This window comes from Dermacentor silvarum, chromosome 1 (assembly GCF_013339745.2).
Source record: "Dermacentor silvarum isolate Dsil-2018 chromosome 1, BIME_Dsil_1.4, whole genome shotgun sequence".
In the NCBI taxonomy this organism is placed as follows: Eukaryota; Metazoa; Arthropoda; class Arachnida; order Ixodida; family Ixodidae; genus Dermacentor; species Dermacentor silvarum.
The window spans coordinates 235,463,352-235,477,986 of NC_051154.1; the positions used below are offsets into that span (position 1 = coordinate 235,463,352).

Consider the following 14,635-nt stretch of genomic DNA (forward strand, 5'->3'; position numbering starts at 1 on the left):
TAAAAAGCATTCTACGGGATATTAGGAAGAAGACCCGAAGAAACAGAGAGAGAGAGGTATGTTATGTATCATATTATAGCTGAACAACGATGCATGCTGTTGCTTACCGAATACGTACCTTCATCATAAACACGTCGCCTGGAGAGAATGTCACTCCGATATTTGCTAGTTCCTAAAAAAATTGTGGGAGAGAGAGAGAGAAAAAAAAGACAATAAATGCAGTTATAACTTCTGCTGTTAACACGAAATGCTATTCGAACCCTCCTCATAGTGATGGATCCCAGGCGCGCTCTTAATTGCTACACTTGTACTATGCGGTTAATCATCTAAGAAAGTTATTTCTTCGCGTGTACGAATATTCTACATTAATCGTTCAAATTAAGTCACCATAGGTGTTGCTATAAAAGCTGCTGAGCATTCACCATGATCAGTGGGGACAGTTACGTGAAATTCTTATGTCGACTCTGAAGAGGCGGGTCCCTGTGCAACAACTCCTTCGATTTCTACGTTACGCCAAACGGGTCGCTCGCATTTCCGTGTATCGATGCCAGACGCAAGGTAGCCACGGCACAGTTCATAGGTGCACGTCTGTCCTTTCTTTTTTTTTATCAGATTAAGTGCGTCATTCAGCAGTGAGAAAGGCGCAGTGGCTTCACGATTAATTACCGCAGCTGAAACAATAAAACGAGTCTATAAAGCAGTTCTCTGGCCACTGCGAATCGAAATTTGTGGTATTGGCTAACCCGTTTGTTGTGAAAGCCTTCGCTCTGATGTTTCACGGCGATGCAAAGACAGGTTCTCTGTTTTTGCGCAAAAAGAAGCGACACATGCAAGACGCTCACGCGTGATCAAGGAAGTCTGAGTGTTAGTCACAGTATACCCCTGATGACAATGTTTATTACCGCGGCGATCACCGAGCCACCAAATTGCAAGTAAGCGCGACTCCGCCCCGTACGGTTAATAATGCGGCATGCCTGAGTGCACCAGCTGATAGCGTCAGAAGTGCGAGGCTCGTGTTGATATTCGAAACTTGGCTCCTCGTCATCCCGTCCTTGAAACTTCTTCGTCTACAGCGGCGTAGCTTCGCAGCAGGCTATAGTTCTATTGGGTAGCGGCAGGGAAGTAACTGAGGCAGCAGATTTGGGACGCTATGCTATAAATGTCTTAGCCGCGCTTCGTATGTGCCGTTGCTTTTAAAGGGTCAGAAAACGACACAAAACACAAGATACCGGTTTAGTTAAGACCTCTCTTTTATGGTCTCTCTTTGATAGAGCAGGAACTCTTTCCGTGAAACATATAACTCGTTGTTCGCCTGCATTGATTCGTTCGAGCCTGCTCAGTTAGTATCTATTTACCCGTAAACAATGTTCAACCCAGATCCTGCCTAACGTGAAAATGGAGACAGAACAGAAGAACGACTGTAAGCCTCGCACTAGGCAATCCCTTTTACTTAGAAAGAAAGCCGAAGACAAAATCCGTGACAATTAGTTAAGGCGCAGGCATACGCGAAGCACCGGTTTCTAATATGAACCACTAAGAACAACTACAACTCTTTTTTTTTTTACGTTTTCAGACATTCTATGTACGCTGCTATATATAATATAAAGCTCTTGCTTAGTTCAAATTTGGACAACCAGCATACTTGATTTATAGTTATTTTAGCACAAAGTAATCTTACAGTACAAAGAGGCTGATGAAAGATCTGTACTTCAAAGACTCTGAGAGATTATACTACTTTATCGTACCTATGTGGTCAAGAATGATTCGGCGAGGCTAGTACCACTAACACGAATGCAGTGAAGCTGAATTTGTTATGAAGGATGTGTATTTGTTTCCCCGTCTTGAGGAGTGCTCAGATCACGAAATAAATGGTGACAACGAAAGCTGTTGTTTCTCAATGTGACTTGGAAACACACGCGCGCTAAGGTGGTCCACAGAGTTAATGGTGCTGCGTGATTCAGACTAACCTGCGCAATTTCATGATTATCTGCAACTCTGGGCGGATCTGGGCAGCAGACAAATATTTAAAAATCTCATGGCCTATCGTAACTGCACGCTAAGCGCCTTCCTGGGACCAAATAGCCATAAGAGCGCGTATAAGTACGTTTGCTGATACAATTGTGCGGCTGAATCCGCTTACGTTGGGTCACCGAAGTCTAACATCGTATAGGTTACCAAACACTCTCACTCGAAGCGCTGCTGAAGTTATAAATATAAGAGCCCTGAGTATAGGAAAAAAAGCTTCGCTACAAAGAACTATACAGTCGCAAGGATTACAGGAATACAGCGAACACACGATTTGCCTTTCTTGGTGTGCGCGTACTTTTTTTTTTTAAAGTTTAGAGTGGTCGCACAGACATCCTAAATCTGATGTTGCTATTCAGGAATTCCTGCAAGCTTAGCGAGAAAGAAACGAGTAATACAGGATGCTGTTCCTAAGGCGGACGACGGCTGAAAATGCATCACGCCATTCTTTAGCAATCCTTCCTAGGAAGCGTGCTTTAACAGGATAATGCGCTGAAATTGGAAAGGGCAACGTAACTTCTCGCGCAAAGGTAGAATTACTGGCAGTCACTCCTTAAGTGGCACGATGCATGCTTTGACTAGTTATTCCTACAATACGCTGCTGTGCATAAAGATACGGCGAAAAGAAGAAGAAGAAGAAGAAGAAATAAAACGCCTGTCTAACGCTTCCTGTGAGTAACCAGAGAAAGCGCATGCGTCGTTTGAGAAACGTGCAAATCATGCGTGAGTGCAGACACTAGTTCACGTCCTCCCTCTCTCTAAAAGCAGAGGGGAAACGGCAGTGTCAGAATGAAGTGGAAATGAGGCAGGGTGAAAAAGACAGACAGAGAGAAGAAGAAGAAAGAAAGGCGGGCCACGTGTGCGGGAAGGGCAGACAGACGATCGAAGTTGCAAGGATCCAGGAGCCGAGAGGCCAGTCAAGTTAGTCTCCGTCTCGAGCAGGGCCCCGGAATGGCCGTGCGGGGGTCAAAGTGAGCAAGGGGACAGTGCACTGGGTTATACGGGAGCGCGCGCGCAGTGCGCGGACTAACCTTAAAATCGGTGGCGTCAGCGATGCCCCCGTGGGGCATCTTGACTGAACGCTTTACTCCCTGAAACAGCAGTGGGACGTGGCGTCAGAAGGCCACTGGGCCGGCACACGCAGCCCCACAGCAGCGCACAAAAGCACCCCCCCCCCCTCTCCACCCCCCACCCCTCCAACGACGACGCGTTCACATACCTCAAGGCAAAGCGCGCTGCTTCTGGCACTGAGGGATAGAAATATATTGCATGAGCATAAAAAAGACACAGAGAAAACACCGCGCGTACGTTCCCTCTGTGTCTTCGTCATTGCCCACGTGTGTCCGCATCCCAAGTGTCACAACCACAAGCTGTGCGTTTTGTCATGAAGTGTCACCAACTATAGCCCCCTTTCTAGCCTTGCTAGCGTTCAGATGCCGACGCTCGGGGGCTGCAGCGCACGTCCAATAACACCTGTAGGCGGACTTCTCCTACAGGGGCATCCGTAATGCGGAGTAGTTGCACATATCGAGCATCAGTAAGGATTCGCAGGCCCACCGGACACTGTTACGACTGCCTACAGACGCTCCTTTCTCTTTACTCGATCTTCGGAGAACTAAAGAACTTATGACATGCAAAACAGCGCCGAAAGGACAGTAGCCCCAAGGACATTGAAGGGATCATATACAAAGGCATTACAGTGTCTCTTTCATTTGTGCTTGCGGCTAGTGCCCTTACAGCGCCAGTCGGCTGCCATGCACACCACACCGCGTGCTTCAGCAGAGGCTAGTCTCCGTTTTTGTCTCAGTTTAAACAGGTGGCAAGCAGGGCGAGCTTGTGACCAACAGGTTGTGGCTAAACTCTCAGTTCTGCAGCGTCGTGGGGCGACGTTGTCGATAAGTAGGCGTGCCGCGGCTTCTCATTCGGCGAACGACAACCGGGCACTGTTTTATGCCTCGCTACGTGAACTGCTGGCACGGGCGCGTTCAGTGTATCACGAAAAGCTTGCGCACTGTGGCTATCGATCGCTTAATTTCACGTAGCAGCATCTGAGGCTACCATGCAAAATGCTTTCCGCCCGAAGTATAGCCCGCCATGCAATCGAAGATATAGGCGAACGCGAGAACTCTGCTGCCGCAGCCAGAACGAGCATCTGAACGCGAAAAAAAGAAGAAAAAAAAAGGGGGGGGGGGTAGGCAACCTTATGACACAACTTATAAGTCGGCTCTTGATTAAAAAAAAAAGAAAAGAAAATGACATGAAATGCACAGCCCCAATCCCTCTGGACTGTGAAAGTAATCAGTCGGAATTGGACAATAACCTCAAAAAGAATGAACGCCTAAAGTAACGAAAGAATGAAGAACTTACCTTCACATTTGAGACAAGGTCGATTCCCGAGTCACCCTAGACGAAACAGATTACAAAGAAATCGATGAAGTCAGACGAGACGCCCGAAACACAAGGCCCGGAACGAACACTCATTTACTTTTTGTTCGAGGCCGACTCGAAAGAAAGCGACGTATGAAAATGAAAGCTCTCTTGCTGTAATGATATGTACCTTGCGCGCACTCGGTACACCCCGAGAAGCAGTGAAGGAGTATGCAAGATAAAAGGAGAAAGTCGGAAAAAAAAAAGAATCTCGCTCTTCGCGTGTATAGAAATCCAGATATAACACGTCTGGAAGCTCGAGATCTCCTCGCTGAATTCATTTCATGCGCGGAAGGTTCGCGACCGAAGTGAAGGATTCGTTGAGGTAGGAGCTCGGTATATATTTTCGCCCAACTGCCCGCACACTTCACAGGCTCGTGTGACCAAGAATGGACGTGCTACAAACCTCCGAAGCTAGTTTCTTATGCAATAATATTGAAGTTTTGTGAATTCCGCAGCACATGCTTCGTAAGTTCTCGACGCGGAAACTTTGCAAATTTTGCGGCGCCTTCTTGAACGTCTAACAAATGACACTGACGAGAAGGTTATTGTATTGTATAACTCGAGCTTCGAGATCGCGGGTACTAAACTTAATTGCATATGTATATAATGGTTACCTCATATAATATGTATATCGGGGATGTTTCAGTGGAAGGCCGGGCTTCTGGTCGAAACGTCGACATAAGAAACAATTGCTTTAAGAAGCGCATCTACCTTTAACTTATACGCTTGCGGTAGCCAATGACCAAAGACGTTATATATATATATATATATATATATATATATATATATATATATATATATAGTTTACATGTTATGCAGTACACTACAGCATTCTCTCTACGCCTCGAAAAGGATCTCAAATCACTTCAAGGAAAACTTTTCGGCCCGCTGAGAAAGTTCATATTTTTTTTTACTGATGACAGTAGCGCGGCTTGTCTAAGGCACTGCATCAGAAACAAATTTAACGTCTATCATTATCTTGCTTTTTTTTTTCAGATAAGTGAGCGAACAAAAGAGGTCGTGCATGGCCACTCTGCTTGTTTTCTTCTTTTTTTTCTATTTTTCTGTCTTTCCGGTCTTTTACTTCTCGGCATCTCCGACAGCTCTTCCGTTTAATTAACAAGGTGGCCCACCGAAGAATATTATAGCTTTCAAGGGTTTTAGGTGGATGCTACAGAGGCGATGCCGCTAATTTATTCCTACGCTTGATTGCATAAGTAGATTAAACATTCACCCTACTGTCGCCGGGCGCAGGTTTACGACGCTCTTCCTTTTGCACAATATCAGTTCATAAGAGCGGGCGGTGAAGTGCTACACAGCGAACTATAGAGTATAGCAGAGGCCATTGACTGGCAAAAAAAAAAAAAAAAACGATTTATTAGCAGCGGAAGCTTTGTGCATTCAGAGCCGTATTATTTTTCAGGTGCTGCTACGAGAACGAATGTGCAGACCATTGCACACGGTGATCGGCAGGACAATTAGATTGGGGTCTCCCAATGGGCAATCGGAAGCTCGACATTTTTTTTTCTGAGGAAAAGCCCTATAAACTATAATAAAAATATTGATGGTCTTCCGTTGCCTTAAATTAGGTAACCCTTATTGAATGTCAAGGAATATTTATGTAAGGGCTGCATAAAAGGAAGAACCAGAGTTGATACTCTTCTTCAACGTTTTATTTGGTCTCGCTTAGTGCAACTAGTTCAGAATGCCGCTAGAGGGCGTACTGAAATAGCGAGAGAGAGCGAAAAAAAAAAAAAACTAGGATTAAGCTGATGACGTCAGTGATAGAGTACTTTATAGGCTAAATGACGAGAGTTTTCCCCCCCAAAACGACCCTATTCTATATGAATATTTTTTATATAAGTTACGGTCCTGATTGTCAGAAGTCACTGACGGTGTTTACAGACCGTCGTCCGATATTTCGTGTCTTCCCGAACTTTAAAGCTTTCGAGCTGTTTGTTGTCAGCTGAGTAAAGTATTCAATAGCATGGAGTCAGTATGGCGCAAAGCACGCGAACTTTCAGTACGAATAGAGAAAAGCACGCTGATAAATGTGGGCCGACATATGTAATGATATACGTTGCAGGATGGACGCCATGGCACGGCGCACGGTTGATCTGTCCCTAGTATACCATAGACAGTTACTGCCGCCACCTCCTATTTATACTATAAGTAGCACCACTAACATGCTACCACTATACTGCGCCATTGTGAACGCCGGGCTGCGGTGCAGCGTATACGATGGTATATTAGAACGCAGTAAGTGCAGTACCAGTTTTCTTCGAGTGTTTGAAGAAGTGCAAAGACAAACCTGCGTTTATATTCCCAATATGAACGACGTTATATAGTATAGTATACAGCGGATCAACGCTGGAAGAGTTAGCTTGCGTGCTAACACTATAGTCGATCGCTAGCACGCAATTTCCATTAAGGCCCTTGTTTTCACTTGTTTATACTGTCCGCGCCGGACTTAACCGTTTCTAGATGCTCTTAACATGCCGGTAAACCGCTGGAACGCCGTCGTCCGTGCGGATGCTTGTTACGCCTAGACGCAACGAAGTCGGTCCGATATCTGGCATGCACGCGAGGAGAGCGTGGAAGCTTAGGGGAGTTGGTATAACGGTTCCTTTCGATGGTGTTCAAGGCGCACACATATCTCAGAAATAAGGCATAGCAAGAGAGTGAAATGAGTGGGAAGTCAGCGCGTTTCCGCTCGCTGCCTGTCCCTTATTTTTTCACGTCTGCACGACGCTGTGAACATCAGGCGAGGAGAGCGGCGTGAAACACACAAGTGAACATAATAAGACATCCAAGCGTGGTCTCATTTAACAAACTGAAGGACTGTTGATAAATTGCGTGAAGTGCCGATAAATTAGGTTATTCGCTCGCGTAAAAAAATGCACGAAAAAAAAAAAGACAAGGAAGAGCAACAAGGGAATGCGTGCAATGGCCGGCTACGGGGCTGCATGGTCGGCCCTCCGTGTGCCATGGCCCCACCGTTGCAGGATGCACACACCTTTTCTCCTTTGTCCCCTTTCTCGCCCTGCAGGAGGAAGAAGAAGAGCATCGCGTGACCGTCAGCGCTCTGTCGCACGTCGCCGCCGCGCATAGTTCCGACTCTTTATGACACAGGGCGGGCAGTACTTACGGTATCCCCCTTGGGGCCATCGATTCCTATCGCACCCTGCGAAAAGAGAAAAAGAGAAGTTGTGTGTGTGCGCGCACACTGACGCCGCCTGTAGAACTGCGGCACGTGAGAGCAGGGACAACGAATAACGAAAAGAGGACCTCGGTTTTCGCCTACGGTTGCTTTACGTTTTTTTTTTCACTGAGATCCAGCAGCTTCTGTGGGACCAAAAGCAAGCCGATAGGCCACCACTGTCATCGGTGCTGGAGGCGTGCGTGTCAACTACGCGATGGTCGTCAAGACCATCGCCTGCAACGTTAGATGAATACGAAAAAAGGCGGCAAAAACTGGCAATAACAACAAAGATAGCTCCAGACAGTGGGCAGGGGGGGGGGGGGGTTGAGAGAGTAGAATAGCGGAGACTAAATAAGCCCGACAAAGGCCCAAAGTCGGCGCTTGTTTGTCGGCCATATGTTTGAATGCGTTAGGCCCAACGCATTCATATGGCTCAGCGCTTATAACGATGCACCCCAGGCAGGCGGGGATAAACAGAAGGACAAACAACTGAGCAGCAGCGTGGCTTTTCAACATGGTCGAGCATTCGACTCCAGGATGTTTAAGTGAGCGCAAGTGCCTGCTTCGTTGCAGTCGTTGGGGCGGATGGCCTTTTGCATCCATAAGCACCTTCAGTGACAGTATGAGGCGCTTAGACGCTGTCCTGCAGTGATTCGTCAACGTTGTTTTATTGCTGCAGTGCACGAGCAAGATGTGCCTCATGAGCTAAAGAGTGCGACATGCGGCAACGCCACGGTTTGGCAGAGCGATAGGCACGTTCGTCGAGCAGTTACAAACCTGCGGACGCAGTATCAGCTGCCCCATAATCGACGGGAAACTAGCTTTTGATTGTCGATCCCTTAATCCCTGCATTGCGTTCGCACAGTATATTCCGTAAGACCCGCCCCAGCGATCCGACGTAACGCTATTTCGTGAAAGGCGTAAACTGGTGCGCGAACCCACGCCAATCCGGTATCAGGTAAAAAGCGACACTGTGCGTTGCGAGTGAATCGACATGGTTGGCGTCAGCGAAAACAGCTAAGAAAACGGCTTATTTGCCAGAGCCCTTGCGTGCCTCTGCTTTGTTCGTCGGAGAGAGCAAGATTTCAAGGGACCACCTTGCAATTTAGCATCAGTTCTTCGTGGCGTCATGAATTTCGAGAGCGTCTGCTGGGGGCTGGTTAATTGTTAATTGGAAAAGGGTACATTGCATTCCAAGTAAGGACTCAACTTGGTAGATTTCGTGATCTTTCCCTGCACCAAAGCTGCCAAAATAGACGAACGTATTACCAAAGCTGCGTCGTCACACTGTGAAGACCTAGGCGAGGCAGTTTGGCCTCGAAATTCAAGAAGACTGTCGTTTGTCCTTCAGTAAACAATCTTTTTCGGCCATGAAAGTGCAAGTAAAATTTCGATAGAGCAATCTACCAGTCTTAAGTGATTCACTTCTCATTAGTGCCTCGTAAACTTCCTTCCTTGGCCTTCCCCTTACCCCCTTTTCCCCAGCACAGGGTAGCCAGCGGGTCTGAGAACAGGCTCCTCCCTGTCTTTCCGTCTATTCCTCCTTCCTCCTCCTTCATTGGCCTGCATGCAGTGGTGTTGATTTACCCTGGATGGTGAACACGGAACGTCAACAACCTCTGCTGAGTGAACCGCTCGGCATTGTATCTGAACAATTGGCGCTCCTTTATGCCATGTCTATCTTGCTCTCTCTCTCTCTCTCTATGTGCATGTATGTGTTCATCCAGAAGACGATATAAAATCTGAGGAAAGGCGGCATTTGTCATTCTTCTAGCATTCTACTCTGCTCACAAGGGAGGGGAAAAAAAAGAGAAAAGGGGAACGATGAGTAACAATGGAAACACGCAGCATAAAGACATTGGTATACATAAAGTTTGTCGGAGCGTTCACATCCGCGAATCTAAACCCGTTTTGTTGAGGTTCGAGGAGCGCCCGGGGGATACTGTCCGGTCCGGTTAAGCGTACAAAGTCAAGTGTGAAAGTGAAGTGTCCGGTCAAGGATGCAATAAGACGCAGTAATTCATTATAAGAAGGCTGTATATCCCACTTCAACATAATGAAACTGCGCTTAGAAGAAGCATCTTCGTAGAGAGATACCACATGTTGCATGTGTAAATGTGCCACTAAGATAACTACAGCGTTCGCATTAAACCTCGATTCTGCTGGAGCAATGGACTCTCTCAGCGAAAAACAATGCACACTGCCACGCTGGAATTTAACGGATAAGCTCATGGTTGAGTTGGTCAGAGAGCTACAGCTGCGAGCGCAAAAAAAAAAAAAGGAAAAAAAGACTCAGTCGCCCCGCGGGAAGGTGCCCCTTGGCTTGGGCAGCCTTATATTTACACTATAGGGCTAGATGTTCTTATTACATTTACAACCACAACGTCGGAAAAACGTTCTGCAGACGTTCGGGGCGCGCTGCTTGAAGGAAATGAAAGTCGAGTCTATAAACTATGCAGTGTCGCTTATAAACTCCACTTCACGCAATTTCCATAAGTTGTCGTACGTTGTTCAGACTTCGGGAGAAAAAAAAAATCGGTCGTGAAAGCCTCCGTGCAGCTGAATACGCGGCTTGCGGCTAGACGAGTAGAATTCGCTTCTCCGCCTAAATTCCAATTAGTTGACTGTGCGACTATATCTTTATGCGCTGAAAACGGCGTTTCGGTGACATGTCTCGTGCTGGCGACCGCTAGTCGACATTCATACCCAAAATTTCTGCTCATCTAAATAGCTACTGTATTTTTGTGAAAAGTCTAACATTGGATTTCACACGACCTGAACCGAATGTCAAAACTCCGAATAGCACGGATGAGAACAACAGGATATTGTGCGCAGCCACTCGGAATATTTCTTGTCGGGAGTTAGCTGAACGATTACTTAAAGGTGATCTGTGGCAAATTTCCAAGTATTTTCTGAGAGCACAGCTGCCTTATAAAAAGTTGGGCACCGCGGTCGACTCTTTATCCTTACTTATACAGGGATGTCCGAGACAACATAAGCCAATCTATTAGAAAGAGGACATACGAGGACGGAACCAGCCGTGCTCTATCAGCAGTCGTATTCCGTAGAATGGGGGTGTATTATTTGGGATAGCAATGATTATATGGACGCTTCCTTCCGGCGAATTTTCACCGTTGAGACGCTTGGCGTGTTTTATGAACGCCCTCGTGCACTTCTCCTTCATGCCCGTTACCCCGATCACTTCCTGTCTTCCTGTAAGCTCTGCGGGAAACCAGGAGACTTTCTTCACGTCTTCCTCACATGCCCTATACCGTCCCACACCCTCCATCCCCAACTACGGCGGAGTCATACTGGGAGACTCTCCTGTTCAGCTCCGCTGCTGCAGATCACCGCCGACGCCCTGAAGCGGATAGCCCCAAGCGCTCTCCTTTCTTCTATATAGGGCGGCCCCCCTAAGGGCTGCCTCGTGCCATGTAAGGGAGTTTTGCCCTCCTCTGCGTGTATTTGGCAATGAATGTTTTCACCACCGCCACTACCACCCCCCCTCGTGCAACGTCGATTTGCGACGCGTGCCACACCACTGGCAGCGCCCTTCATCCCAACAGCGTTCTCAGACGTTTCGTATAGCTGACAGGGCGCTGTCACTTATATCCAGCAGGCAGTCGCCTTAAGTGCTGCATTGCGCAAAGATGTCGCACCCACGTATTCGTTGAACACTGTCCGAGGAGTCCAGACAGAACGCTTCTTAGCAGTAGTCAACAGTTACACCTTGTCATTTTTTTACGTGGTCGTCAAGTCAGCCATTTAGTAGATCGAACGACTGCTTTGAAAAAACCCTTCGTGAGCGCTGCTGCTGCGCACGTGAGGCGTGCGAGCTCACGCCTGCTTAGCAGTATTTTTGTTTATTGTTTTTCGCATGTTTGCTCTACAACTTTGAAACACGGTAAAAATATAGTGAAAAGACGTAGCGAGCTCGAAACTATTGAATATGATGTTTTCAAATGCGAAGGACAACTAGGCGTTTGAACGTATACCATTAGATCAGCAATTCTCAATTTGGCTAACTAATTTTGCCTAATTATGTACAAGAGATTGTATACATCAATTTGCGGAAGACGTCTGCTAACAGAACCCCGTTGACCACGTCCTCGCACCTTGCAGCCTGATTTTTTTGTAGCGTTAGCTACACTGGCCTAGCCAAGCCCGTTTCGCGCGGCACATCAAGAGCCGTGCTGCGCATGCGCAAGGATCAGTGATGTCACACGGCTTGCGCACCGGAGCCACCGGAGCCGGCACCTCTCGCGCACTCCGCCGCCGCCGCGCGCGACTCACCGCCGCCGGTCTGCGCATTCCAGAGGAGTGACGTCTAGCCGTGGTAGACGCACTGGCGCCGGCGCGCGCTCGCTGTGCAGTCGCCGTCTGACACTGCGCTGGAGCCGCTGCGCTTCTGACTGGCGTTTGCCAGTGTGGTATAGCCATGGAGAAGGAGAGCGCAAATGCTGCTCAACAGCGCAGAAGAACGGAGAAGCTTGACTCATCGGATCCCGAAGTAGTTGCCTGGCAATTAGCGGTTGAGCGTAGGAGACAACCAAGAAAGCTAAGAATAATCAGCTGAACCTTTGCTAACGCTACGTATATCCTGGCATGGCCGAGCTAAGCCACTGCAACTTTTTTATTTGTGTAATAGTTTAGCCTATGTTAGCTCGGACACTCTGCATACACACGCACGCACACATACAGACGCACGCACGCACGCACACGCACACGCACGAAAGTTAATAAGTAAAATAAAATAATTATGACAAGATGATTTTAGAGTTTATTGGTCATTTAAAGAGAGTTTGCTGTTGGACTTGATGGTGCATTGTGTTCAGAGCGGAAACTGTCCAAAAACTTTGGCATGAAAGAGACTTCGACAAAGCGCTGTTTGTGTCTCGCTTCATCGTCCGTTTTTTTTCGTACGATAATGTCTTCCTTGGCGAGTTCCTCTCATTTTCCCGCATCGCGTATGTCTGCTTCTAGCCTCTTTCGTGGGCCGATCCTGGAGATAGTGCTGTATAAAAATGTAGGCCACTCGCGAAGACGTGCAGTAAAAAAAAAAAAAAAGGTTTAAGCAATCTGACGCTTCTCCTACTCTCCTCACGCGAGGGGTGACGCGATAGAATGCTGTGCGCAGTGACTCCGCACCATTCTCACCCCCAACCCTAGGCAGGCATTTGTTTTTCATCGACTTCAACTAGAGGTTGAACTGCCTGCCAACCTTGAAAAAAAAGAAAAAAAAAGAATGTATCATGCTCCTATCGGCGGTTGGGCCTCATGAATGCCGAAGTTTCTGCGCAAACTTAAGCAAAGAAAAAAAAGAGGAAGGAGAAAGCGTTCGTAAAAGAAAAGTATTCAGGCGAAGTTTACCTGCAGAAACGTGCTAAGTTGCTACCATCGAAAGAAGTCAACGAGCTCGACGTATAAGAGACATTCACAGTAGTTGCACAGAATAATGCGTCCGCCCCCCCCCCCCCCCCCCCTTCTTTTATTCGTGTATAGTGGGTACTCAGAAGACTCTTCCGAGTTATATTCGAGGATGCTCGAGGATGCTCGTTTACTTTTCCCGATCTCGCGTTTCATGATGCGGCGGGCTCAGCCACTACTAAACTGAGCTCTGCGAAGAAACCAACCTCTCGACATCGAAACGCAGTTGCGCGTCGTGAACAAGCGAAAGTGCAAGGAAAAGAGACAGGACGCAATGACGCAAAGTGGTCCACTGGCATGATGCGTGCCCGAGGAGCTGTGACAATCTAAAGGAGACATTGGTTCCTCTGGCGGCGTCGGCTACTCCTCGCCACTACGCAAAAAAAAAAAAAAAAAAAACCGCAATGAAAGTAATTTTTTTTCGCTTTATGCCACCGGCAGTATTCTTCAGCCGTTTTATATACGTATATTGTCTGTCACGTTGACGTGTTTCCTCGCGCGACGTTAAATGCGAGTGGCTCTGATTCCACATAAGATAACAAGAGCGTAGTGTGTTACTACGTGCCACAGTGATCCGACCAAAAAGACGACGACGACACGCCCTAGCACGCTGACGGTGCTCGAGCAGTGGAATCGGCAGCGGCAAGATCGAAGGCCAGCGGCGCTTGGTCCCACTCCCGTCTGCTTGAACCGGCCCTATTTAAATATAATTTGTGGACACCAGGCACCGACGTCTGTCTGGTTTCTCCTCACCCACAAGAGTAATATTGTGGGAAATTATTGATTGCAGTTCCTATTCCTTTCTGTGACGCTAACCATTCGAATAGCTGTGACCTGATTTTGTGTTTTTTCTACTTAGAGTATGACAGCTGACTTTACACGTTCGAAAGTGTCGCATACGACGTCTGTTGCAGTTTGCACTTATTGTATGTGAGATGACTTTCCGTTCTAATGCGTTGTGAGTTGTCTCTTCCATATTTATGTGAGACCATTTTACGTTCACATTGTTTTTGGTGTCATTTGTGTGGTGAGCAGTTTCAGTGCATTTACCTCACCTGACTGTCTGACTTTGTTGTTGTTACCTTTATTTTCTTAACTGCCAAGTTGTTATGTCATATTTAGTATACACTTGTTCTGTGCGAAAAAGGAAGTAGCCGGCCCCGCCTAAAGACGCCAACAGTTCCTAAATATCGCGTATTAAAGGATTGCCTGTGACTCCAGACGGAGACTCAGAACTTCGGCCACGCGGGGTCTATATTAATTAACGAACCACTAGGGCCTGCTCGCCTGTTCCGAAGTCCAAGTACGCGCTTGTTTCCGCATCTCGTACCCAGTATCGACATCGAGACGTGTTGTTGCGGGAGTTGGTTCAAGATACGGAATAAATTATGATTCGCAGGTGCAGACCACGCAGGCCCCCTACTTCATCTTCCTGAAGTACAGCCGTTGTTATAGTGAGCGCTTGTGCCGTTCTGCGTCACGTCCGTGCTTTTTAGCGCTCCTTTAATTTATTCCGTATCGACAGCGAGCTTCAGCCATTTCAGCTCGCTC

The 14,635-nt window shown here is 47.3% G+C and overlaps 1 protein-coding gene across 1 annotated transcript in view; it reads right to left on the minus strand.

Annotated features, from left to right (window-relative positions):
• The window catches only part of LOC119437878 (collagen alpha chain CG42342-like), a 362,253-nt gene that overhangs the window by 98,950 nt on the left and 248,668 nt on the right, over positions 1-14,635 (minus strand). The window contains exons 5-9 of the mRNA XM_037704752.2: positions 7,604-7,639; positions 7,472-7,498; positions 4,393-4,428; positions 3,057-3,116; positions 119-172 (exon numbers count right to left, since the gene is read on the minus strand). Of these exons, the coding sequence (XP_037560680.1) occupies positions 119-172; positions 3,057-3,116; positions 4,393-4,428; positions 7,472-7,498; positions 7,604-7,639 (213 nt within the window). The remainder of the gene's footprint in view (positions 1-118; positions 173-3,056; positions 3,117-4,392; positions 4,429-7,471; positions 7,499-7,603; positions 7,640-14,635) is intronic.